This window comes from Eretmochelys imbricata, chromosome 9 (genome assembly GCF_965152235.1).
Source record: "Eretmochelys imbricata isolate rEreImb1 chromosome 9, rEreImb1.hap1, whole genome shotgun sequence".
Taxonomy (NCBI): domain Eukaryota; kingdom Metazoa; phylum Chordata; order Testudines; family Cheloniidae; genus Eretmochelys; species Eretmochelys imbricata.
In genome coordinates, this window is record NC_135580.1 from 18,093,840 (window position 1) to 18,119,317 (window position 25,478).

Below are 25,478 nucleotides of genomic sequence, written 5' to 3' on the forward strand. Positions count from 1 at the left end.
CTAACCCTCCAACCACTGCACTATTCTGCCTTTCTCATCTGCCCTACTACTTTACCTGCCTATTCCATTCTTGTGAGCAAGTGGAGTGCTGCAAGAATTCTGGTCTTGAGGAATCTAAGCAGGATTTATTTCGTTGTCTTTTTCACAAGCAAGGCCGAAGAGATTGGAAATTCACACATGCATACCAAAGAAATAAAGAAAAACTGGTAGGTCTAATTTTTGGCCTACCAGCATTGACCGTCCCCATAAACAAATCCAGTGTATAACTCGCTTGCCACAGATAGAAAAAGATATAGCACAAACAGAATTTGAGTAATAAATAAAAGATTAAATGGCTAGGACTAAAGTTTAAGGACCAGATTCTCAGTTGGTGTAACTGACTTTGGATTGTCCTTGTGCATTCTGCACCAATACTATTTGTTATGTATTGTTCCCCTTTCTATTATCTGTGAAGTGAATTACTATGTTCAAATCTTTCTCTTTTCAGTTGTCTATGAGCACAGGTCAAGATTAGAAAAGTCTTTACAGAAGGAAAGGCTTGAACATAAGAAAGCAAAAGAAGGTAAACTCTTGTTTTTCATTTTTCTCAGTTATATATGTTAATTTTATAAATTATGGATCCCTGTAATTCACTGGTAGGTCCACTGCTATAGACAGGTTGCTAGACATAGCATATTGCATTTCTATGATATAAATATGTGCACAAGTCCTTTTATTGGATATTTAAAAACAAACAAAAACAAACCCTCCATTTCATGCATGCCATAAAGTACTCAGCTTTAAACACACAAGTTTCTGAATTGGGGCCTAAGTACATGCTTAAAATGCCTGTCCTGAATAGAGATGATTTGTGAATCTGGATCTTAGTTAAATGTCCTTGAATAACACAGTACTGGACATATGCTGTGTTTGATTATGCAAATAATACATGTTTTTCTTTTTAAAAAGACACCCTCTGCAAAAGTTTTAAGAGTACAATACTTTTGTTAACTTTTCTAACTTATTTTTCATGGTGTAAATTCCTTGGTTGAAATTTTAAGGCATGAGGTCATGAAAGTCCACCCTGTACTCTTCCTAAAAATAGTTCCTGGTAGCTAGGCGATTCATGGCCCTTCAGTTAAAGTAACTTGTTTGATACAAAAAATTAAAAAGCATTAAAAGCTATTCGGGGTTTTCTTGCCCTAAAATCCTAGATGGTTTTGTGGTGCCATCTAGTGGACAATAAATCATTAGTTTTGTAAAGGGCAGGCCATCTTTTTCAGAGTTAGAAAATAAAGAAGAGTACAAAGGAACTCACAATGAAAAGGGGGTGGGAAGCGTTTTTGTGTGTTTTGCTGTTTGACGTTCCTGTGTTGTTGTGGCTGAACAGGATTTTCAAGCGTAATCTTGCCATAAGAAAATGCACAATTTAACTTCCCCTTTCCTTTTAATAGCTCTATTGGACCTTTAAATCTGGTACATAAGACTTCTGAAACACATTTTGTTTCCCACCGTAGTCCCAGGCTTGCCTTGGCATACGTTGTACAGTACTGGTATAAACTGTTTTATATGCAAATACTTTGACAATCAGATATAAAATTCAGAGTATTTCCTTAGTTTTTATAGTTCCTCAGGAAAGCTGTAAATGCAACATTCCCCAACTTTGTAGCTACTTTGTATTCAAAATACCTTCTTGTAAATGGGACTTCCACACACAGAGTACCTACGGACTCTGGTCCCCAAGCTTTTTTGTCAGTGAAATATTTCTTTAATAGTCTCCTTTTTTTTATTATTATTATTTCCTAGACTTTCTTGTTTATAAATTGGAAGCACAAGAAACACTAAATAAAGGAAGGGTAAGTAAAAAAAAAAAAAAAGACACTATATTTATTTACAAAGGAAAGGATAGGGTATGTAATTAAAACCATTCAAAAAGATAAGAGACTTACAAAACCCTATTGAAATAGCCTTGACTTATTCCACTTTTGTTACGTATGTTAAATGCACCCTGTTAGAAAGATCCAAAAGATGTGAGTTCTAGTAAGAGAGGGAGTTTCTTTCTAGGGAATTACTTTGGAAAAACACTCCTCCGCTTATACTATAGTAGCTGAAGTTAATGGTACTCTTTTTATAATAGCTGTCTCCTATCAGCCAATCTTGACTGGAGAAAACTGAATAGGGAGAGAAATAGAGATAAGAAGGTATCATAAATCCTGTTGCTGCTGTACTTTTCTCATTGGACAGAGCCAGAGTCTTGTAACCAGTGGTTTTTTGATTGGCAAGTTAAAATCCCCAAGAAAGTTTGGCTTGTGCAATAGCTGCCAGGAGGAAAGCTGAGACTGTCATTGGAAATATATTTGAGGTCTGTAAAGAGCTCTTTGTAATGATAATAAGTGAAAGCATATTGCTGTTTATTTTGGGTCTAAAGTGGGAAGGAAAGAGCGGGAGGAATAGTAGTGTAATTAAAAAATACATTACTACTGCACCTATTGCAGAATTGCTATCCCTGATATATTTCAGAACCAAAGAGAGACCAGATCAGGTAGGCTCCATGCTGAATTATAATTGCTAGTTTACAGCTTCTGTATAATATCCTTTACAAAGAATAGGAACATGAAAGTGCATCAGGATATGAGATTCTGCTGTCCCTAATTAACGTTAATATTTTCATTTCTCAGCAAGATTCAAATAGCAGATATAGCACACTGAATGTACAACACCAAATGTTGAAGGTAGGTACCAGCGAGATTCTCTTTTGGGGAGTAGCAATATGGGATATAAACATACTAATTTTTCTTGGCCCATCTCTAAGAGTCAGTGTATTGTTTCAAAAAGATATTTTCCTTTCATGAATGTACTTTAAGGATAAACTGATTGCATCATGTATTGAATAGCTGTGTTTTCTGGTGAGTTACGTAATTATTTGAGGAGGCCATTGACATGCATACCACTAGGTAAAATTGGAAAGATTTTGCATATTAGACATTGTACTCAATATCCAAAGTAATAAATACTTTGACATACATTCTGGAAATAGTTTCAAGAAATTTTTATAGTTGGGATGCAGCAATCAAATAATTACTCCTTTTGCCATTGTTTTGCGTCCAATGGAATGACTTCAGTGCAGATATTATGCACAGATCCATTGAAAAAGGTGGAATGCGCTATTCAGTTATGCTTGTTGCAAATATAATATGTAGTGGGGAACATGTACATTAAAATATGCAGTGGCAAGTAACTTTGTGTACACAATTAATAGCCCTTCTTAAATGGCAGCTAGCTCTGCTTCAGTATATTTTATTAGACGAATATCTTGTAATTTAATAATTATAGTCTTCTGGTGTTTAGTAATTTTTCATCTTAGATGCAGCTATATGCATAGCAAAAGATTCCTGGAAGGTAATGAAAAAGAGAAGCTTAAAAAAATTAAATGGCGCGTTTAGCCAGTGAAAGTGGGTTTATTTGTAGGATTGCAATTTCAATAGCTAGCCAATGTTGCGTGGTTTTTTAAAGTTCTTAATTGAAAAAGAATGAACGCACAATGCAGGTTAGTTTTAAACTTGTACTTTATGACATGAGGCTTTAAGGTTACTACAGCAAAAGAACTAGAGTTAGTGTCATAGACTCATGCCTTTAGGGTGGGATTTTTCAAAAAGTGCTCCACATTGACCTAACTCTGCTCCATTGAAATCAACAGTTAAACTCACCCTGACATCCGTAAGGACAGCGTATTAGTGTTTTTGAAAATCCTGTGCTTGAGGGAAATTTTCAGAAGTACCTACAGGATTTAGGAACACGGTCCCATTGATAATCATGGGAGTTGTGCTCCTAAATCCTTCCAGCATTTTTGAAGTCTTTCCAGCTCCAGTGGGTTTTCTGGTTACTCTTGATGAATACTTATGAGAAACTTTATTCACCATTATAGATTAAAGGGTTCCCTTGGATTTACAGCGATATCTCTGCTATTGCAAGTCTTTTGTATGGAAACTGTTAGCCAGTCCAGCACCACTGAAGTCAATGGGAACTTTTGCCATTGACGTCAGAGGAGCTGGATAATGTATGTAAAGAAACCTTTGGGAGCATGCTGTAAAGAATTTTCTGATGTTTCCAACAGAGGTAATATTCCATATTGGCTGTAGAAACAGCAGACAAGTCATTGACAATATTGACTTCTAATATTGCTGTGGATCCAGATTATGAATGGAGAGTTTCTGCCTCTGAGAAAGTGTATTCAGCAACTCTCAGAGGGGTATAACAGCTGCCAAGGGGGGATGGTAAGTCCCTGGAACAGGGAGCTACAGAGACACAGAGGCAATTTTGTGTTGAGTAGGAACTGTGGTGTACAGGCTTTGAATAATAAACTTCTTGTTATGAATGCTTTCTATTCATCTGGATTTAATTAACAAATTGCCAAAGATGATAATAGCCAGATATGCAGGTGCAGAACTCCTTCCAGTGTTCAATTTGGCATTTGCAGAGTCAACATGAAGAATTAAAAAAACAGCATGCAGACCTCGAGGAGGAACACCGAAAACAAGGAGAAGACTTTAGAAGAACATTCAGCGATCACAAGCAGAAATATGTACAAATACAGGAAGAGAAAGAGCAGGAACTCTCCAAGCTAAAGGGTATATGCAGCCATACTCAGTCATACCACACAGCTTAAAACTCTTCACCTGCCACTGCTTTTTAAACAGAAATCAGTACCAGTGTGTGTGACCAAGAATGGGGTTGGGCATGCGTGTACACGCACACTCACGCACACCAAGCATAAGAGGTCATCGTTCATGCTCACTCAGCATTAATGAACTTGGCCTTGAAAATTTAAGGTTGTGTTTTTGTATGGGGGTCAGAGCAACACATTAATGTCAGCACAAGCTCCTTGGATTTCTCTGCACTGATCTCATGTATTTTACTACTGCAGTTATGTGGCATTTTATGCCATTTATATAATAATCCTTTTTTTGTACATCACCTTGAATTAGGCTTTCATGGTATTTAAGAGCAAATACTTTAAAACTTGTGGTATTAAAATTACGATAGCATAAATCTGATTGAGTTCAGTCTTTGCATTCTGTTTTGTTTTTAATAGAATCTCTGTATAATTTGCGTGAGGAGAATAGACACCTGAGAAAAGCACACCAAGATATTCATACCCAGCTACAAGATGTCAAGGTTGGTTTCTGTTCCCTAGAAATAGAACCTCCTCCTAGTGTATGTGAAATTCTTTGCCATTATTTCAACAACTTGGAGGTAGGTTATGAGGGAAATGTTTAACTTTTCTGAAAAAAATGACTAAAATATAGTCATTTGGTTTGTTTATCTGCCGCGTCTGTAGGTTCGGCCAATCGCGGCTCCCACTGGCCACGGTTTGCTGCTCCAGGCCAATGGGAGCTGCTGGAAGTGATGGCCAGTACATCCCTCGGCCCATACCGAGCATGATCCAACATGGTCCTGTCTATAAGACTGTTTTATTTTATTTGCAAAAGGAAAGGTTTCTTCATAAACTTCCATGTGTCTTTTGGTAAATAATGTTAATATTGATGTGCATTCCATTTCAGGTCCTATCTCTCCATATCTGCTCCAACTTTCAACTGTGGTTACAAAACTCAGGCTTTAAATTTGGTGTTTGCTGCTACCACTGATATTGAACTCCCCATTAAACACACATTAAAAAAATTCAAAGTGTGTGTTATTCCCAGTTAGGATTTTTAAATTTGAAAAATCTGTGGGGATATATTTCAATTGAAGGTTAAGCTGGTGCAACCCAGAACAAACAATATGAAACATGTAACATTCTTCTTTTTTATGTAGCAACAGCATAAGAATTTACTCTCCCAACATGACCAGCTTGTAGTGACGTTGGAAGACCACAAGAGTGCACTAGCTGCTGCACAGGTCAGAAAGGAAAACAGAAATATCAGCTCTCCTTTTTATGAGATCTGTTTAATCTTCCTGGATCTTTTTTATCTTACCTCAGCTGACTATAATCTTATGCATGCAGCTTTTTGCATGGGAATCTGCAGTTAACACCTTGCTACACACTCAGGGAAAAATGCATGCCTTGACGTGCTGCTGCTAAATTTGAAAATTATAGCAAATTAAATAATTTTTTTTGGTCTTTGGCAGCTCCATTATGGGTCCAACTGAGCATATGCATTACTGATAAGAGTGATAGCTCTCCAGTTTGATAGACTGCAGAAGGCTTTCCTTTCTTTCTCTTTCTCCTATAGAACTCTGGTTAACTCAAGGTGTCAAGGCTCTGACACTTGAGGAACATGTCACGTTTAAAGAACTGGTTCACTTAAGCCGATGAGGTCTAGCTTTGTGTATGTTCTAGCATAACAAAGCAGGTGGAATGTAAGTGACTAGCTGGTTCAGTAGAGACAGAGTGTGCATGGAGGAACATAGAACACCACATGGGCTTTGGAGACACTATAAAGGAGGAGCATTAACAAGCTTTAAAAAATTCTATATACACAGCCAGCCAGCTATTCCAGTAGTAGCCACATGTCCCAATAGTGAGTATAGGTTGTCTGCTTATCTTGGGGAAACTATTACCAAAAGATCAAGGAGGATAATGATGAAAAGAAAAGTTCTGGGGGAAGCTAGGATGGTAGTTAGTATGGTAAGGGAAAGGATCAGGAAGGAAAACAGGAATCTAGTGTAAGTAAAAAAAAAAAACACTTATCAAAATCTGTGGAATCATGAGTGGGAGCTATATGATTGTATGTTCCTTTCTAAATTTTGTTTGCTGTTGTAGGTAGGTTATGTACTAATAGGCCAGTGTTTTGATGTTCTTCCATAATTGTATTTCATGGACTGAAAAAAGTAAAAACATGTCATTTCAGATAGCAATATGTGCTGGAGGCCAATTTTTCAAAGTAGCAGGCAATAATTTTTCTTCCACTATCGGCTAAAATCCAGGGGGTCCGTTTGCTAAACTCTTCAAAAATAGGTCTCCTGTAATCCACCTAGGGCCTTAGCCAAAGTCTACTGAAGCCAATGGGAAACTTTTCATTGATTTTCGCTGGGCTTTGGTTCGTCCCCTTAAACACAAAACCTACACTTGCTTTTCTTTAGACTTTATCTGTCCACGTACATAATGTTACATTCATCTTATTAAACAGAGTACTCATACATCTTGTGAATTCTCTGAAATCAACAGGCCATACTTAACACAGTTTGCATAGCTTTTCTTGCAGACCTGCTGAAGAAAGGATTCACAGCAGTACCACTCAAACAAACCATTCAAAAAGGCACCCCATTATTGTTGGACATATGGTAGATATTTAAAAGGATGGATAATGTCAGCAGTCAACACTACATTGATATTTTGACCTGAATCTTTAAAGTACCACCACTTACCTGGATTTCTATAGCTCAAAGAGCTAAAAAAGCTAATATATATTATAAACTCTATTTTCACACCAATATTAATTCTCTTTAGGCTAAGATCTCAGATAACAACTTTTAGCATGGAATGATTTGTATAGTGGGGTGGAGTATAGCATCAATGTTTGAGTCCTGAATTGGAGGAACTGAGAACACTGTTAAGAATATCCTGTATATAGTAATCTCTCTATATGGCCGGTAAGGGGAAAGAAAATTTAGATTCAAGGATAACCTTTTATGTTTAAGACCCTTATTCCAGTTTTATCTAGGGACTGTAGTTAATATTGTCTTTAATCTTTTCTGTAAAATGTATAGTCAGAGACTCCAATGAATCAAGCAGGGGAGGGGGACACAGAGAAAGCAAGAGCTCCCTCCAGAAAAGCCAGACTTGTAATTACTTCACATTCTGCTTTGCTTTTAGGCCTGTCCATTTTAATCGATGCCATAGTGTTTTGAAGATGCTTTGAGGTGCGTCTAACTTCGGAGCTATTATCATATACTGCATCATGTCAATCTGTAGCACTGTGGATTTTGTTTTGTATCAATATTATACATTGATATATGATGCATCATATCTGTCTGCTGTACTATTGATTGTTATGATATTACATCGAATACTCAAAGGGACCTTACAATCACTGGGTGTGTACTGTAGCCAATTGCTAAACCTTCATTTGGATTTTTTTTTAATCACCAAAGAAAAATTGGAGTTTTTACCAAAATGATAACTTGAAGCATTTCATTTTATTTATTCCCAAATCAGTAGTTCCTCACAAAAGTAACAGAGAATCTGATGCCTTTAGAACCTACTCTTTCCCCTCAAACAATAAAGAATGCTTTGAGCGATTTTTAAGTGTTGTTTAAAGCTGAGTGATTGTGTGGCAAGTTTTAGCTCCAAATAGTGTTAAATGTTTTCCCACAGAGTTATAAACCTTAAAACAAGGAGAGGGGAAGTGGAACAGGAGAAGGTGGAGGGGTTATATGTAAATGGTAAGCCGCAGTGCTAGGCACTACCTTTCGTGTATCTGATAGATGTAATTGGTTATGAAAGACGCCCCTTCTGAAAATATCCTGCTTTCTGAGTTGAATGGTTTTTCTTGTACACCTGCTTTATGGGGAGTGGCTTGTGAAAAGTTTCCCAATCCTGCCTGAACGTCCAGCATGGGTAGCTTGCTGAAAATGAACAGATCTTCTGTTGGTCAGAAAAACATCAGTGCAGTTGCAAAGAAGTGGATCCCTGACATCTTACTTTGGGGTGTGAAGGGATATTTAACAGCTCTAAATTTATCTTTTTCCCTTCCCACTCACTTCCTTCCACCATTGGGAGTGTTGTTACTTTATTTGTTGTGTTCCATTAAAGTTGCTCCAGCTTGATTGATTTTTTTTTTCTCCCATAATATTTTCTCTTGACTCTTATCTATTGGTAACAATTCTCTAAATGTTGAAGATAGCTGAGAATTTTTAATCACTTGTGTCTGTTTGTTTTTTAAACTTGATTACTGTTTCTAAAAAGAATTTCATCTCTTGCTACTGACCAGATGAGAAACAATCCATGGCACTCTGTTTCTTTAATTTTAAAACGTGCAAAGAAAATTTAATCATTCCCTTCAGCTCTTCCTATGCCTGGCATGAAAAACTAATCGCCATCTCTGTACTGTAGGAATTTTCCTGCATGCTTTGTATTTGCATGTTCACTGTGATTGAGGAATATGTATTAAATCACGGCTATCTAATGCATGGAAGCAACCAGTCTTAGAATCTTGATGTCTGATCTGATTTGCACGTTGAGAGATTCTATGTACTATTTTGCCAACAAACTCGCTCTGGAGTGAGTGTGTATTTTAATAATAATTCTTGTCTGGCGTAGTACAATGGGTATATTTCAATTTTAGTCCCAGGTAGAAGAATATAAACAACTGAAGGACACACTCAACAAAATGCCAAGTTTTCGACAACCTGAAAAGTTAGAGCAGCCAAACGTTCCACAGGAAGCAGCAGTGGCGGGAGCAACATCTCCAAATAGTGACCTCCCAGCACATGAGAAAAATGCAGCTGACGAGCAAAAAGAGGTGAAAATCACTGACTGCTGCAGCAATTTTTTTCCGTGATGATTTTCCACGAGGGCTTGATGACATTTTTTTGAACAAACAAGTCTTTTCTGGATGAAAAATGCAGATTCAATTTAGTGTTGAATTTGCCAGATTGTTTTGGTTGAAACACAAATTCTGAAGAAATCTGAATGTATCTTTTCAATATTTTACAGTTCAAACATTCTTAGCTGCATGCCAAAGAAAAAAAAAAGGGGGCAGGTTTACATGTAAAATCCAGGGATGAGCTCTTGTTTTACATGTGTCTTTGCAAGCTGAGAATAAATATTTCTGAATCACAACAAATAGGCTCAGAGGAATTAGATTTAAATATCAGTAAATGTTGATTTCATTGTACATACACAAACTGATGAAAAAATATTTCCATAGCTGAAAATCAAAATTTACAGATAGGCAAAGAAAAACGTTGCTTGAGAACTTGTCAGACTTTCATTTAAACATATTTACTTTTGACATATTTTGACGTATGATGTTAACAATTTGTATTTTAACTGTTCTCCAGCTTTAACTTCTTGAACTTCAGCATCTACTGTCATTAAAAAATTTTGTGAATCCCCACATTTTGTGCAAATGTGAAAATTTAATAAATATTGATAAAAATTTAAAAAATGCTTTAAAAAAAACATGAATATTATCCACTGACATGATAAAAAATAAAAATTGAATTCTGCCAAGCCTAAAAATAAAACACTTTTTTTTAAACTGGAAGATAAATATTTTGGGCTTCGTTTTAGATTAAAAGTGGGTTGAGTTATTTCATGTCATTGTCATTTTTTAGTTGCAGAGATCCAAGGAATAGATTCTGATACCCAGACTCACATTAAGTAGTACCTTACTTCAGAAGTAGGCCCATCGGTTCTGGTTATTGAGTGAAATTCTACTCAGCACGAGTAAGTGCATCAGAATCTGGTCCTTAATTTTTATTGTAGAACACAGTTGACTTATGCCGCCTTAACTTGTGGAGTAAAATATTACTCCACATGAGTAATCACTCACTTTAATAAGACTCCACTTTTAGAATAATGTGCTGATCATCCTTAGTAAGGCTGGAAATCTCACCTTTAGCATTTTCTAGAACATAACCAAATCTGAGAAGAGTATAAATTATGAATCAGATATTCAGCAACTTCTACTTTTTGCAGGCACAGTTTTGTGCCCTAAATAAATTGTATCCTCTTGTGCCAACAATTAATGTGGATGCACATATTAATAAAGATGACTCTGTTTACACGTACAAATAGGTAGACAGAGGTCTAGCTGCTACTTCAGATCACGTTGAGGTCTACATGAAAGAGGCCTTGAGTAATTATCAGACCTAATCACTGATCATAATAAACAGGTGGACAGTTTCTTTTATGAACATTATAAAATATTAAGCCTTTATGGAAGTCATGCAAATGTTTTATAGTGTCATGGACTCTAGAAGTAGAGACATCTCTGAAATATCATGGAATTAATATATCATTTTACACAGGTACCCCAGAATGAGGAGAAGCCACAGGAAAGGGAAGAAATAAATTCCAAGAGAAGAGAAGATGAAGATGAAACTTTACTGAGCAGAAAAGCAAATGAGGGTCACCCTCACAAAGAACTGAATATTCAGCAGCAACAAGAAGCAGGAGAAGATGAAGAGCAACACATGGACCAAGTTGAAGAGGAGCACAGAAAAGAACTTGAGGAGGAGGAAATGGAGCAGGCAGGGCAACCTGAGCACTTGGTGGAAGAACAGGATCAAGCACCAGAAGAACATGACTGGAAAGAACGGGAACATAAAGAAGAAGCAGCCAACATGCTGGGTGAACGCATTCACTCAGAGGTGCAAGATTCTCTTCTCAACAACGGCCACCCTTTCTGGCACCTGTCAACTGCAGGCCCTGCTTTGCACCTGTAATTAGTTGCAGCTGTAATTAGTATCATTTGGATTTGCAAGCAGTTGAGGAGTAAGGCAACATTTAAAACACAGCACTTAAATGCCTGGGACTCTAAGCATATGCTTAAAGTTAAGCACACGATTAAGAGCTTTCTGAATTTGGGGGTTAATTTCTAAGTGACATTAATTCCACTTGCAAATAACTGCAGGTGCAAAAGGGAAACCACACTGAATCCAGTCTAAAGCTTGGGGGTTGTGGGAAGGGAAGGTTTGTGTTTGAGTTTTTTGGGGGGGACTTCCTTTACAATATTAGATTTGAAGTGTCATCCTGTGATAGCAAATGCAGTTACATTTCCCTTTCAGGTATTGGTATAACTTCAGTAAACACTCTTTAAGACCTAGTCAAGCTCTCAGGGTCTATAGTTTTGTCAGTAATCTCAATATTCTTCCATGGCTATCATTGTTTAGTAATGTACGGGGAAAAAAAGAAAAGACAATTTGGTGATGCGTTCAAGCTGTGTCGTTTACCCAACTGTGCTTGAGTAGTTCAGCACTGTTTGCATTTAGTTCAGATATTACACAGGATGTATTTGGAGTGTGGGTTGGAGGACGTGTACTATATGCTGGCATGTATTGGCGATAGCCATAGTATAAACTGCATTTATCACCAAACTTTGATTCTTTCACCTGCACTCTGCCCACATGATCAACCCTACCTCCAGACAGCCAACAGTAGCAGTATTTTTTTAAGTTGCTAAAATATGTCAAGTGCCTGTCAACATTGGATCTTAGTACTGTGGCAGTATCAAATTTCTCGTGCGAAAAACTTTATACCACAACCTCAGGTATTCTGATTCCCCTTTAAAAAAAACAAAAAGCAGCTGTGATTATAATGAGAACACTTAATGTGTAGCTTTAAGTAAGATGATGAAAGCTTCAAGAGTGAAGTTTGACTTTATGATCACAAAACAGCTATTTATACGTTGTTCTCCTCTCGTCCTTTGTTTGCATAATTCTGCCGCCTCCTCCCAACCTCTCCTTTTCTGGCATCAGTGGTTTTACCATGTCCATTGCTAATAATATGGGTTCTACCAGGAAAATCATTCCGATAGGGATGAGAAATAGGTACCCAAGAAGGCAGGTTCAGACGTGTATATATTCAAACATGTTTGTTTCTTTCACTTCTTGACACAGAGAGTAACAAAAAGATACAAACTGGCCTATGAAGAACAGTTGGAACAGCAGCATCTGGCTGCCCGAAGAGCTGAAGAAGCCAAACAGTTAAGGGAACATCAGGAATCTCTACACCAGCAGAGGCTGAAAGGGCAGTTATTACGGCAGCAGCAGCTTCAAGAAAAAGAGCTTGCACTACGGAGACAGGCTGAACGAGGAGAAGAGCAGTACAAAAACCAGCTAAGGTTAACAACTTCTCTTACATGTGTGCTGTGATCTGCACTCTGGGTTTCATGGGATATGTCTGCACTTTGGTGTAAATTGCACCTCGAGGAGACATACCCCGCTAGCTGTCATTGAACTAATGCACTAAAAATAGAGGATAGCTGTTGAGGTGGGAGCAGCAAGAGGGGCTAGCTGCCCCGAGTACATGCCTAGTGTGGTGAACGTTTATACGTATGTTCCCAGTAGTTAAGTGGCTTGCTTTGTGCTACCTGGTTGTTACTCCATACCCCAGAGGTGGCTGCACGTCAGCAGTGCTGTACATAGACAGTTTCAGTTTTTGAAATGTGTTAGGATCTTTTAGGATGAAAAGCACCCCATAAATGGAAGATATTTTGAAATAATTTCATGAAAACTTGATGCTTGTGAACGTGAAGGGCTAATACCACTTGCTTTGTGCAGCCAATAGCATGAGTTTAAGGATGAACTTTTAGCATTAACTTTTTGAATTTTATAAAAAGAAAAAAAATGGTTTGATTCATATCCCTGATGTTCAAACATTTCTGTGGACTATTAAAATAAAGAACCTATAAGTGTACATCAGGCTCCTGTAAATGTAACTTACAGTCTATGTACTGTAGATCAGTGGTTCTCAAAGCCGGTCCGCCGCTTGTTCAGGGAAAGCCCCTGGCGGGCCGGGCCGGTTTGTTTACCTGCAGCGTCCGCAGGTTCGGCCGATCGCGGCTCCCACTGGCTGCAGTTCACCGCTCCAGGCCAATGGGGGCTGCGGGAAGCGGCGCGGGCCAAGAGACATGCTGGCTGCCCTTCCCGCAGCCCCCATTGGCCTGGAGCGGCAAACCGTGGCCAGTGGAAGCCGCGATCGGCCGAACCTGCGGACGCAGCAGGTAAACAAACCGGTCCGGAGCCCCAGGGGCTTTCCCTGAACAAGCAGCAGACCGGCTTTGAGAACCACTGCTGTAGATCATCTTCTCTCCCCTCACTCCTTTCAGTCTCCCATTTAGTGCCTGTCTTCAGTTAATGCTATTTCTGCTCTCCTGCTGAGATAATTTCAAAGCCATTAGTGGCCTTCACTTATTTTCTGAAGCTCAAACCTATATAATGATCTTTACAGAAATATTTTCTGAAACACACAGTAATAAGGAAATATTAACATGAGTAACATTAAAAAAAAAAAAAAAAAAAGCCTTATTACCAGGAAGTGAATTAGTACTGTCCAAATCCCCAATTCTAGAGGTTGTGCCACGTAAGAAAACTCCTTGCCAGGTCAAAGCCTAAATTGCTCAGGTACAGGTGTATGACTTCTTTGTTTTGGGGCCATTATTAAACAGATTTTTCAATACAAGACTCTTTGATTTCATTTCTTAGCACCCTACATTTTCAAAGCACTGTACCGCCACTAACTTGTGTCCTTATAACAGCCCTATGAATAAGCCAGTACAGTACTACCCACCATTTCTATAGATAGGAAAACAGATGCAAAGGCTAGTAAGGTATCCTACACAAAATTGTCTTGTTCCATAATGTTCATTTCCTTTTAAAAATGCTAATGGAAAAACTTAGCTAACAGGAAAGTAAATCTGGGAATCCTTTAAAAAAGCAAGCCAGAGTCTCTGTGAAACTGAAACTGTATTTTTGCATATAATTTTTTAGCCAACAAGCTCATTATGACAATATGGACCATGATATTGTACAAGGAGAAGAGGGGCAAGGCATCCACGAAGAGGATGGAGGTGAGACTGAATTCTCTTTCCCTTCCCCCCCCATCTGAAGTGTCCTCAGTGTCTTATCCATTCAGAAATAAATATAGCTGCTTTGGATTCCAATAAGAGAGCACTGTATTTTCTTTACAATTAAAATCAGTGACTATGTTTCACTGGTGATTTTTGGTGGTTGTATTGCCTAAGATGGGTGCAGTTATGATTATATACAAACGAGAAGAAGGATGGCCTTATGCTGAAGGCAATAGACTGGATCTCAGGAGATTTGGGTTCAGTTGTTGGCTCTGCCACAGATTTCTGGTGTAACTTCGGGCAAATCACATCAGAAGCTCTTCAGGGCAGGGACGACTACGCATATGTACAGCACCTACCACAATGGGGCCTTTTTCTCAGTTGGGGACTCCAGGAGCAGCCGTAATACTCATACTAATAATTAATTTTGTCAGTGTATGAAAGGGACAATCGGCACCAAGATGAAGCTGAAGAAGTAGAAGATCAAATTAATGCAAATGAGCAGCAAGAACCAGAGCATCAAACAGAGAACCAGCAGGCAGATGAGCCAGCGGTAAGACAAATCTGGCTGTTGAAATAAGATCTTGGACACAATTTAAATTCTTTATTTAATTTTATTTGTTTTGTTAGAAATGAGTAGGGTCATCATTGTTGAAGGCATTCTGTCTTTCAATACACCCCAGAGCTGTGCTTCTGGTCTAACCGTGCATGAGGATTTTGACGCTGTTGGGACTTAAACCAGGAACACTCGGATACAAAAGCAGTAAACGAGCATTTCATCAGCTGTCCGTCACAGCAGATGCCATCTTGGAGGGTGGAGAATCCAATTCTACATAAATACCTCATAATATTTTTTGTTCAGTTTTGTGGTGTATTCAGGATCTTGCATACATGCATTTTTATTTAGAAGACTAGATTGTGTGGCAAATATTTGAAGAGAAGAATATTTATTAGCCCAAAGATGTTACTGGTGCCTCGGTAGCTGCAGTATTAAATCTATGGGATAATATCGGATAATAAGCATAAAGGAAAAACAGCATTTATGGAATAGCAAAGGTTGAGGAGATATCAGGCATTTTGTCCCTTAAGTAACTGATACAAATGTGGCTCAGGTCAATATATCATAGCCTAGGGTAGCATGGAAAACAACTTTTGTGAGCTATGTGGAGTCCGGCCTGATCAGAGTTAACACTTAACTATTCTGACCTGTCTGTTGTTCTGACTGAGCTGTACTTTTATCAGGCGTTATCACTTGCTGAATTATCAATAACCAAAAGCCTTGCAGTATCCTATGTGAAGTGAGTTGGTAGCCTCAGTCTAATTTCGAGTAGACAGATGTGCACATCGCAGCTGTATTCTTATTCAGGGCCGACGCACTTATTTCCAGTGCTGTAAATCTGACACTTTTCAGAATCACTGGGGTTTTGATTCAATGCCCACTGAAGGCAATGGAAAAACTCCTATTGGCTTCAACAGGCACTGGATCAGCCCAGAGGTAACTATTACTATAATGATTTTCAAGTGAAATGGAATTGCTGAGACTCATGTACTTATACAATACACCCTTCTAAAAATTGCAGAAGGCAGCTGTGGAAGATGTGAACCCAGCTGATGATCCTAACAATCAGGGAGAGGACGAGTTTGAAGAAGCTGAACAAGAGAGAGAAGAGAATCTGCCAGATGAGAATGAGCAGCACAAACAAAATAATCAGAAGCAGGAGAATCCTGAGATGGAGGAACATTTAGTGGTGAGCAGATAAAAGGAAGCATCTGTAGAACATGTGCAATTGTGTGCACATATTTACAGCTGTGTTAAGAATGGCTGTTCTAAAGATGCTGTACGAGGAAGGACAGTAACAAACATTCAAACTTTGATACTAAGACACAGACCTTTGTTTTAATTGAGCAGGTTTTATACTCTATACAGTACACGCAGGTAAAATTACAGAACTGCTTCTGGTGATATCTTGATCTTGACTCTAATCCCATCACCCCCATCCCCACTGCCAGGCTCAATGCCCTGTTTTGCTACCATCCCCATGTCACCTTGTACACTGCTCCCTGTGTGAACAACTTCCCATTATAGTTCTCCCAAGCCACTGCCCTGTCTTCACTCATATCTCTCATAAAGAATTTTACTTCTTCCATGATTCGCACAAGCAATGTTTCCCAATAAACAGCCTGGTCTGTTTTTTCCTCTTTGCTTCCCATTGCATCCTGCCTATTGTATTTGCCGTTAGACTGTGAACTTTGGATGGCAGGGACTGTACTTTTTTGTCTGGATGCTGTGTGTAGTCTGATTTCTGTTGTACAATGATTTCGTTATAATCAGTCCACTGTCTTTTTTTTAATTTGACTTGGTGTAAAGGATGTAACCAGTCTAATATTAATAATATTCAACAAATTACAAATTTGCTACACTATTATTCTGGAATATAGGATATTTTAGTTGCAGTGCAAGTAGCTCTAACCATCTGTATTACTAAAATTAAGAGACATACATGGTAGAACTGCGTTTCCCTTCTGTTTCTGCAGATGGCAGGAAATCCTGACCAGCAAGAAGATAATGTGGATGAACAGTACCAAGAAGAGGGAGAAGAAGAGGTAATAAAAAGAGTGTAGAGTATATGTGGAACTCAGGTAGCATAACAGATCTCAATTCACTTTGGTGAACGTCAGTTAGTTTTAAAAAGTAAAAAAGTATCATTTTTCCCATAGTAGCTTTTGGGAAGATGGGAAGTAATCATCACTTCTCCCTTGCCCATTGATGTAATACTTCAGTCATAATTTTTTTCTTTTGAGTACTTATGTAGATGTATGGCAGTCCATTAATTTCCTATGTCTTTTTGAGCATTAATTATGCGGTTACTGAAAGGATTAAACTGATCACAACTTAGGAAAAAAACCCACAAACCTCTAACCCTCCAAGTGTCACTGAAAACCTCATTGATACTTCATGCTTTAATCACATACCTCTGTTTCATGCAAGCAGTTTTCCCAGTTAACTACTGTCTCCTTAACTCAGATTAATTTATCCGTGGTTCATTTAAGTAGTTTGAGCTATTTAAGCTCCCAGTATGCATGCAACTGAATAGCCAAGCAGCTGTCAGTACATTGCTTTCACACTGAGAAAACAATGGAAACAACTTTGTTTTTCCTCTTTAGAATTTTGAGTTGCATGCTAATCATGCATGCCTGTATGCTGCTCTGTAGCTCGTCAACACTGAACTAATAATGGCTGTTTCCTGCTTTACCTGTAGTGCTGTACTACAAAGCAGTAGATAGGATTGCTCAACACTCACTTATGAAGTTCTGCTACTTTTTGTTTAGATTAAATGGTATGTATTTAACTTTTGCCAGTTCCTTACAATATGTTGAAATCAACCCAGGTCATTAGCAACAGGTCTTAAGTTGCCTCTCTGGCAGTTATTCAGTTGTATGTGAAATGATTTGGTGTCCATAAAAGAACTAAACTGGTACCCTTATTGGAAGTATTTACAGAGTAGTTGAGAATCGAATGGGTACGGAAAATGAGCTACTCTCCCCAGAGGCGGATTACAGTTTGATGGGGCCCTGGGCCAGAACAAGTGGGGGCCCCTCCCCACCCCTTCCACCTGAAGTCCCTCTCCCCCCACGCTCCTGCTGGGGAGCGGGGTCAGGGTAAGGGGGGCTTGTCCCGTTCCGGCCAGCACTCCTGCCAGGGAGCGGGTTCGGGGCACAGGGACATCCAATTGGCCAGGGAACCCTGGGCATGGGCCCTGTTGGCTCAGTGGCTAATCGGCCACTGACTCTCCCATTCCTAGCAATAGTCTTTTCGGCAGATGGATCCAAGTATATCACCAGAGTAGAGTGAGGAACTTTACACTACTGCTCCTTACAAATTTTCCGATAGACAATCAGAAAACATTGCAGTACTGGTGAGCCACTGGAATAACCAGTTTTTTTAAAAAATAATGGGCTGGATTCTAATTTTCACCATTCCCTCTTTATGCTACTCTAGCACTGTAACAGGGCCATAAATCTGTAGTAAATTACGTTTGCATCCAATTTAAGGCCTATTTATATAGCTAGAGTGGTGTAAAAGGACCTTAGTGTGAATGTGAGTTGGGTCCAAGCCTTTTCACTGTGCCCAAACAGTCAGAAACTTAGTCACATTGGAAAAAAAAATTAAAATATAATCTTTAGGTTTCCTGCAACTGGAGTATCCGTTTAAAAATCACATCACTTGATCCTACACCTGTTCCATGACCTGACCTCCCATAAAAGGCAATAGGAATCTTGTGGGCAAGACTAGGGCAAAAATAAACCTGCAGAGCTGTGCAAGGAGATTGGCATGTAGAATCATAGAAGATTAGGGTTGGAAGAGACTTCAGGATGTCATCTAGTCCAACCCCCTGCTCAAAGCAGGACCAACACCAACTAAATCATCCCAGCCAGGGCTTTGTCAAGCCAGGCCTTAAAAACCTCTAAGGATGGAGATTCTACCACCTCCCTTGGTGACCCATTCCAGTGCTTCACCACCCTCCTAGAGAAATAGTGTTTCTTAATATCCAACCTAGACCTCCCCCACTGCAACTTGAGATCATTGCTCCTTGTTCTGTCATCTGCCACCACTGAGAACAGCCGAGCTCCATCCTCTTTGGAACCCCCCTTCAAGTAGTTGAAGGCTGCTATCAAATCCCCCCCTCACTCTTCTCTTCTGCAGACTAAATAAGCCCAGTTCCCTCAGCCTCTCCTCATAAGTCATATGCCCCAGCCCCCTGATCATTTTCGTTGCCCTCCGCTGGACTCTCTCCAATTTGTCCACATCCTTTCTGTGGTGGGGGGCCCAAAACTGGACACAATATTCCAGATGTGGCCTCACCAGTGCCAAATAGAGGGGAATAATCACTTCCCTTGATCTGCTGGCAATGCTCCTACTAATGCAGCCCAATATGCCGTTAGCCTTCTTGGCAACAAGGGCACACTGCTGAGTCACATCCAGCTTCTCATCCACTGTAATCCCCAGACCCTTTTCTGCAGAACTGCTGCTTAGCCGGTCAGTCCCCAGCCTTTAGCAGCGCATGGGATTCTTTCGTCCTAAGTGCAGGACTCTGCACTTGTCCTTGTTGAGCCTCATCAGATTTCTTTTGGCCCAGTTCTCCAATTTGTCTAGGTCACTCTGGACCCTATCAGACTCAGGATCACTACACATACTAGTGAGAGAATACTAAAAAGATTTAAAAAGGAAATTAGTCTTTTGTATACACACCACTAAATGTCAGTATCAGATGTCAAGCCTGAAATCTAATTATAGGAGCCTCCTGGTGGGATTGATTTAATCATAACCACTGTACAGACTTAATACAGTCGTTTGAAATTTGAAGGAGAGGGACAAACTTGATATAGAAATCTCAGGTCAGGTCAAATCTGTGCAGTGTGTGCATGTGTGTTGGCTTGTCGTGGGGAGCACTGTATGACAATTGTACTATAAATTCATACATTTCTTTTCAGAGTAGATGAACAATGTGCTGGTGATGTTTTTTTAAACTGGGTTTTTATTTTGTTTTTGCATTTTAATACTACAGTAGAACCTCAGAGTTACAAACTAACCAGTCAACCCCACACCTCATTTGGAACCGGAAGTACGCAATCAGGCAGCAACAGAGACAAAAAAGCAAATACAGTACAGTATTGTGTTGAACGTCAACTACTAAAAATAATAAAGAGAAAGCATTTTTCTTCTGCATAGTGAAGTTTCAGAACTGTAATAAGTCGATGTTCAGTTGTAAACTTTTGAAAGAACAACCATAATGTTTTGTTCAGAGTTACGAATGTATCAGAGTTACGAACAACCTCCATTCCTGAGGTGTTCGTAACTCTGAGGTTCTACCGTAGAAGGATTATATTTGCCACCTGCTAATTTTAAAGGAAACCAGAAATTTGCAGAGCTGTATGTTTGTGCCTTTTAGGTCCAGGAAGATTTGACTGAAGAGAAGAAAAAGGAACGGGAACACAATGCTGAAGAGCCATATGGTGAAAATGATGAAAATGTAGGTACAATAAAATAGTAGGTATAATTGTCTTTAACAAAGCTACAGTCATGGTAGACATTACACAATAAAGGTTGTAGCTCACTTTTAAGCATAAATAAACTTTCAAACTCTGCCTCAACTTCCTCCTGCCCTAATTCACTTCCTATTCCTCCCAAAATCCTTTCAACCTGGAGAGCCTCCAGCTCTAGCATCTAGAATTCCTTCATCAACTCTTCCAGCTTCACATGAGAATCACCTCTTTTTCATCTGCGGTTATCTATTTAATTGCATCTCTGAATTTGCTTCCCACCCTCCCACATACACATCTGGGCTGCAAATTCTATGCTGTGCCTGCGAGAGACACAGCCCAGAAACTCTCCCTGAATCCGTATTGTGTTGTGTAATGTGCTATTCTGTCATGTACGAGGATTATAGAATTCTGTAAATATTCCATTATAACCGCATTTAATAATGTAACTCACTAAAAGGTATCATCCTGCTCCTGTGAAATCAATGGGACTTTTGACATTAACTTCAACAGGATCAGACTGTAAAGGATGAAATTTTCATCCTCACTACAGCCTCTGTGGCATAATACAGGGCTATAAAACCTCCAGAACTAGATAGGGGACAGTCCCCCCACCACAGGAATTGTATAGGACAGCTGCAGCCTGCCTTATGTAGGCCACTTTGCAAGCCTCAACATAGTGGATGGAGTTGGGGGCAGGCCTATAGCTCCACCGAGATTTTGGGTTATGACGCGTCAGCTTCCAGAGCATCCCAGAATTCAGAGGTTTAAAGCCACCTTTGCCCTCAATTCCTCAGAACTATAAGTTCTGTCTTGCACCAGAATTTTATCCTAACCCAGCCATGTGTTTTAAGATAAGCTATAACCACCACACAATATATATTTTTAAAAGTTTTATGGGTAAATGTACTTGTGACGTTCCCCTGATGCTATCTGGACCAGTGATAAGCTAGGCCACTCCAATCCTTGACTCTGGGAGCCAGCCTTACCCTGCTCTGCTGTCAGAACCCCCACTCCTGGGCTGTTCACACACAGCCTCTGGCATGTAAGCTGCTCCTTGGATTGTGCAACCGAATGACACTAGCCAATACCTCCGGTTCCAGAGGAACCCAACCCTAGGAACCTCCGTCTTGCAGTGTCCAGTTGTGCCTGTTGGATGCTGCAAGCTTATATGAGTTTGTCATTTTAACAAAGACATTAATATGTAACAGGCTTGCTATCCCAAGGTGAGTCTCTGTCCTGCTTCAAACCAAACGTACTGCTTCAGGTAGAACAAACAAATATCTTTATTAACTATAAAGATAGATTTTAAGTCAAAGCGTAACAAGTCAGATTTAGTCAAATGCAATAAAAGCAAAATGCATTCTAAGATGATCTTAACAATTCCAATGTCCTTACAAACTTAGATGCTTCTCACCACAGGATGGCTGGTTGCTCTTCAACCGGGCTCTCCCCTTTGATCAGTGGTTCAGTCGCTTGGTGTGGTGTCTGTAGATGTAGGTGGAAGAGAGAGGAAGAGCATGGCAAACGTCTCTCCCTTTTATCATGTCCTTTCTTCCCTCTTGGCTTTGCGCCCTGCCCCCCTTCAGAGTCAGGTGAGCATTACCTCATCACAGTTCCAAACTGGCCAAAGGAAGGGGGGTGACTCACTCGAGAGTCCAACAGATTCTTTTGTTACTGCCTACGCCAGTGTCCTTTGTTCCCGTGAGGCTGGGCTGGGTTTGTCCCATACCTGCCCTGATGAGGTGTGAACTGCCTCTCTGCTCTTGGAGAGATTTTGCCTGGGCTTGCTTTAAGCCACGAGGATACATTTTCAGCTTCATAACTATATACCTGAAATTATAACCTATGACATTACTGTAACAATTACTATAACATCACTGTAACAACCATGCTCAGTGCATCATGAGCCTTCCGAAGACACCCAACATGACAAACTTTGCATTGGATACCACACAATCATTTTACAAGGATGAACATGGGGGTGCTGGGTGTTTCCCGGAGGTACAGAGCCTCACAGTACTTTCACTGAATCCTTCCGTTTTTGTTTGATCTTTTCAGGCTGATGAAAAAAACAATGAAGGTGCAGACCATGAGCAAGGAGTTCATGAAGAGAACAATGCAAAAGAAGGTCATGAAGAAAATTATGAGGAGGAAGAGGAGGATGAGGAGGAAGGTGGCGCCATTGCAGCAAAAGCCCATAGAAGAGGGGAAATGTAACTCTTTGTTGTTTTATGGGTTATGTTCAACAAAAGGTTCTTGCTTGAAATGAACTTTTTTCTAATGATATTTAATTACAGTAATTCAAACTTTGCCTTTTATGTTTTTTACTTTTCTATTAGATGCTTTCATACGTATATGTGAATACACTATTTTGATATTCTAGATTAGCATCTCTTTTATATTAAGGCAACACAAAGACAGACAGTGGAATAGGTCTCATTCTTGTCATAATTCTGGTAATGTTTTAAAAGAGCATTTTTGGTATAAATTTAAACTTTCCTATTGTCCAAGTTTGGAAAGAGCATTCAGTCTACACTGTACTTACATGGGAAGTGATCTCGGGCCTGAAACTACTCAACGTTAGTCACTCAAATAGTTTCATTGCCTTCAGTGATTCATGGGTGAGTAAGGGCTAGCTGAATTACACACTGAAGCCCCCATAAGCATTACAGGATTGGTTTAAAGTTTAGGCCACAAATGAGCGGTCTCATTGGCTTTAATGGGACTATTTGCATGCTTAAAGGTAAACACGGGCATGTGTGTTTGCAGGATCAGGTCTCAGCATGTAGATGAGTGCAACCTTAAAACATGCAAGCTATAAAAGCTTTAAGAATATGGTGCTGTTAATAGCTGTTAAGGTTAACAGCTGTTTATGTAAAATTATTATAAACTTAATTTTAACGTGTATCAAGGTGTTTCAGTTACAAAAATCACAGCAGATAATAAAAGATGGTCTGTGGGTAAAGTACATGTAGAATGCATTATGTAAAGAACGACTTAGACAATCATAGATGCAAAATCAAAATAGCCCCATCAGTTGAAAACATACTCAGCACAGGAAGAATGAAGGTTTACAGGAAGAATAACTGGGTGATACTTAAACTAGTTCATAAAATGTGTGTCTGTCCCACTATCCTCAAAACATTTCAATGATCATTTGTGTGTAAGGCCTGTTGAACATGCATTTTGGAGAGTAAAAGGACTTAAGGCATTTTAAGTGAGTTAATAAGACTAGTACAAAATATCCCCTTCTGAATTTAGGGCCCCACATTTCTTGTGGAGGTCATCCAGAGGGATGTCTATATATACACTGTTGTGCTCAGCTGGTGAATAGCAAACCAGCGACAAAACTTCTGTAAGCACACTGCAGTGTGTTTTGCTTCCCTTTAGCACTGCATGGCCAAATGTTAATACTAACCTACCAGAGGCCCAGTATGTTAAGTATACCAAGTCCTACAATTAATGTAATTGAGGTGCATGAAAATATACAATATTTGTACTGTTACACACCTTTGCTGTTTAATTTAAAGGGGTTAGGCCTAAAGGCTTTAATCTAACCATTGTGGTACTCTTGAATTAACCCCTGGAGAATGGAAATCTGGATTTCCTAGGCTATGTCCCATTGCTGGAAATGAGGCATACCATCGCTACCAGTGTGAAGGTGTTAATATATAAAGGAAAGTGTGTTTCTTTTTCTCTTTACACTTTTTTTGAATGATACCTAAGTAATATTTTTTAGTTTAACTTTTTAATCTGATTGTAATTTAATTCAATTTCTACTAACTCAATTATACTTTTTAAAGATGGTTTTACTATTTCTAATTTTTTTTTAAAGTGCCCTATATATTTCTTACATTGCATAGGAATATTTTGGTCAAAATGTGTTTTTGATTTTCTGGTTACCATATTTACATTATGTATAAAAATGCCTGTTTATGTAATACTGTAAAATGTATATAATATGTACATAATCGTCAGAATACAATTATTTTGATAAATTGGTCTGTTTTTTTAATGTCACTGTTGCAGAATTTAATTATTTGAGGCATAATAAAAACTTGCCTGCAGTCAATAAAGCTAGAATGTGGGTTACCAATCTTTTTGCAGTGTGACATTTTACTATTGTTTTTCTTCATGTCCATTCTTATCTTCTGTGAATGTGTTCATGGAGGGGGTGAGGTTGGAGAGAGAATGGCAGCATTGTACAGCAAGGGTGGGGTTTTCCAAAGCACTGCTTGATGGTTTTATTCAGTTTCCAGGGAAGTCAGTGGTAAAACTCCCACTGAATTCAGTCAGAGCAGAGTTTGGCCAATGCTTTGAGCGCATCAAAAATTCCACTGTAATTGTCCAAAGTGTTATAATACGTTGACTGATTTAACTGTTTGTAGTTGACAGGGCTGGATTAAGGCATAAACTAACTAAACTACATCTTAGGGCCTTGCAGTATGAGCTTGCAATATGAGAGGCCCCTAAAAAAGAAAAAACTGAGAAAAATTATATTCTCTCTAAATATAGACATTTTTGATCAATTATGACAAAAATAGACACATCTGGTACACTCATATCTTTACCTACCCTTACCCTTCATTAATTGTTCATTATTGACAGGCCAGAAGCCAGGGCTGAGGAAAAAAACCAATAATTGCACTTGTAAAATTATTATTTCTATGAGTACTATCAGTCTTCTAAGGCAGTGTCTTGTTGGCCAGCTGCTACTGGTAAAATTCTGACCATGCCTTCATAATTTATTTAAATAAATAACTAATCTCACTGCCGATAAAATCAGAAAAAATGTGAGGTCGGAGACGGCAGTGTCATGAAGCCATCTTGCCAAGCTCATACTTGTATGGGACTTGTCCTAGGAATGACGTCATGTAAAGCCCTCCCCTTGGTTGGTAATAGCCGGAAGGCCGCCACCTTTGTTTACAGTCCAGC

The 25,478-nt window shown here is 39.1% G+C and overlaps 1 protein-coding gene across 4 annotated transcripts in view; it reads left to right on the plus strand.

Annotated features, from left to right (window-relative positions):
• Positions 1 to 24,616, plus strand: part of GOLIM4 (golgi integral membrane protein 4) — a 64,390-nt gene extending 39,774 nt beyond the window's left edge. Inside the window, exons 3-17 of one of the 4 annotated variants that reach the window (XM_077826738.1) lie at positions 488 to 562; positions 1,786 to 1,835; positions 2,658 to 2,711; positions 4,457 to 4,607; positions 5,072 to 5,154; positions 5,794 to 5,877; positions 9,267 to 9,443; positions 10,957 to 11,298; positions 12,547 to 12,770; positions 14,419 to 14,498; positions 14,933 to 15,051; positions 16,079 to 16,246; positions 17,034 to 17,102; positions 20,450 to 20,530; positions 22,602 to 24,616. In XM_077826738.1, coding sequence (XP_077682864.1) covers positions 488 to 562; positions 1,786 to 1,835; positions 2,658 to 2,711; positions 4,457 to 4,607; positions 5,072 to 5,154; positions 5,794 to 5,877; positions 9,267 to 9,443; positions 10,957 to 11,298; positions 12,547 to 12,770; positions 14,419 to 14,498; positions 14,933 to 15,051; positions 16,079 to 16,246; positions 17,034 to 17,102; positions 20,450 to 20,530; positions 22,602 to 22,760 — 1,916 coding nt within the window. In that variant the 3' untranslated portion in view covers positions 22,761 to 24,616. Of the gene's footprint in view, positions 1 to 485; positions 563 to 1,785; positions 1,836 to 1,917; positions 2,342 to 2,657; positions 2,712 to 4,456; positions 4,608 to 5,071; positions 5,155 to 5,793; positions 5,878 to 9,266; positions 9,444 to 10,956; positions 11,299 to 12,546; positions 12,771 to 14,418; positions 14,499 to 14,932; positions 15,052 to 16,078; positions 16,247 to 17,033; positions 17,103 to 20,449; positions 20,531 to 22,601 lie in introns of those variants that run through there. The other 3 variants (XM_077826739.1, XM_077826740.1, XM_077826741.1) reach the window with 3 other exon arrangements.
• The last annotated feature ends 862 nt before the right edge of the window (positions 24,617 to 25,478 follow it).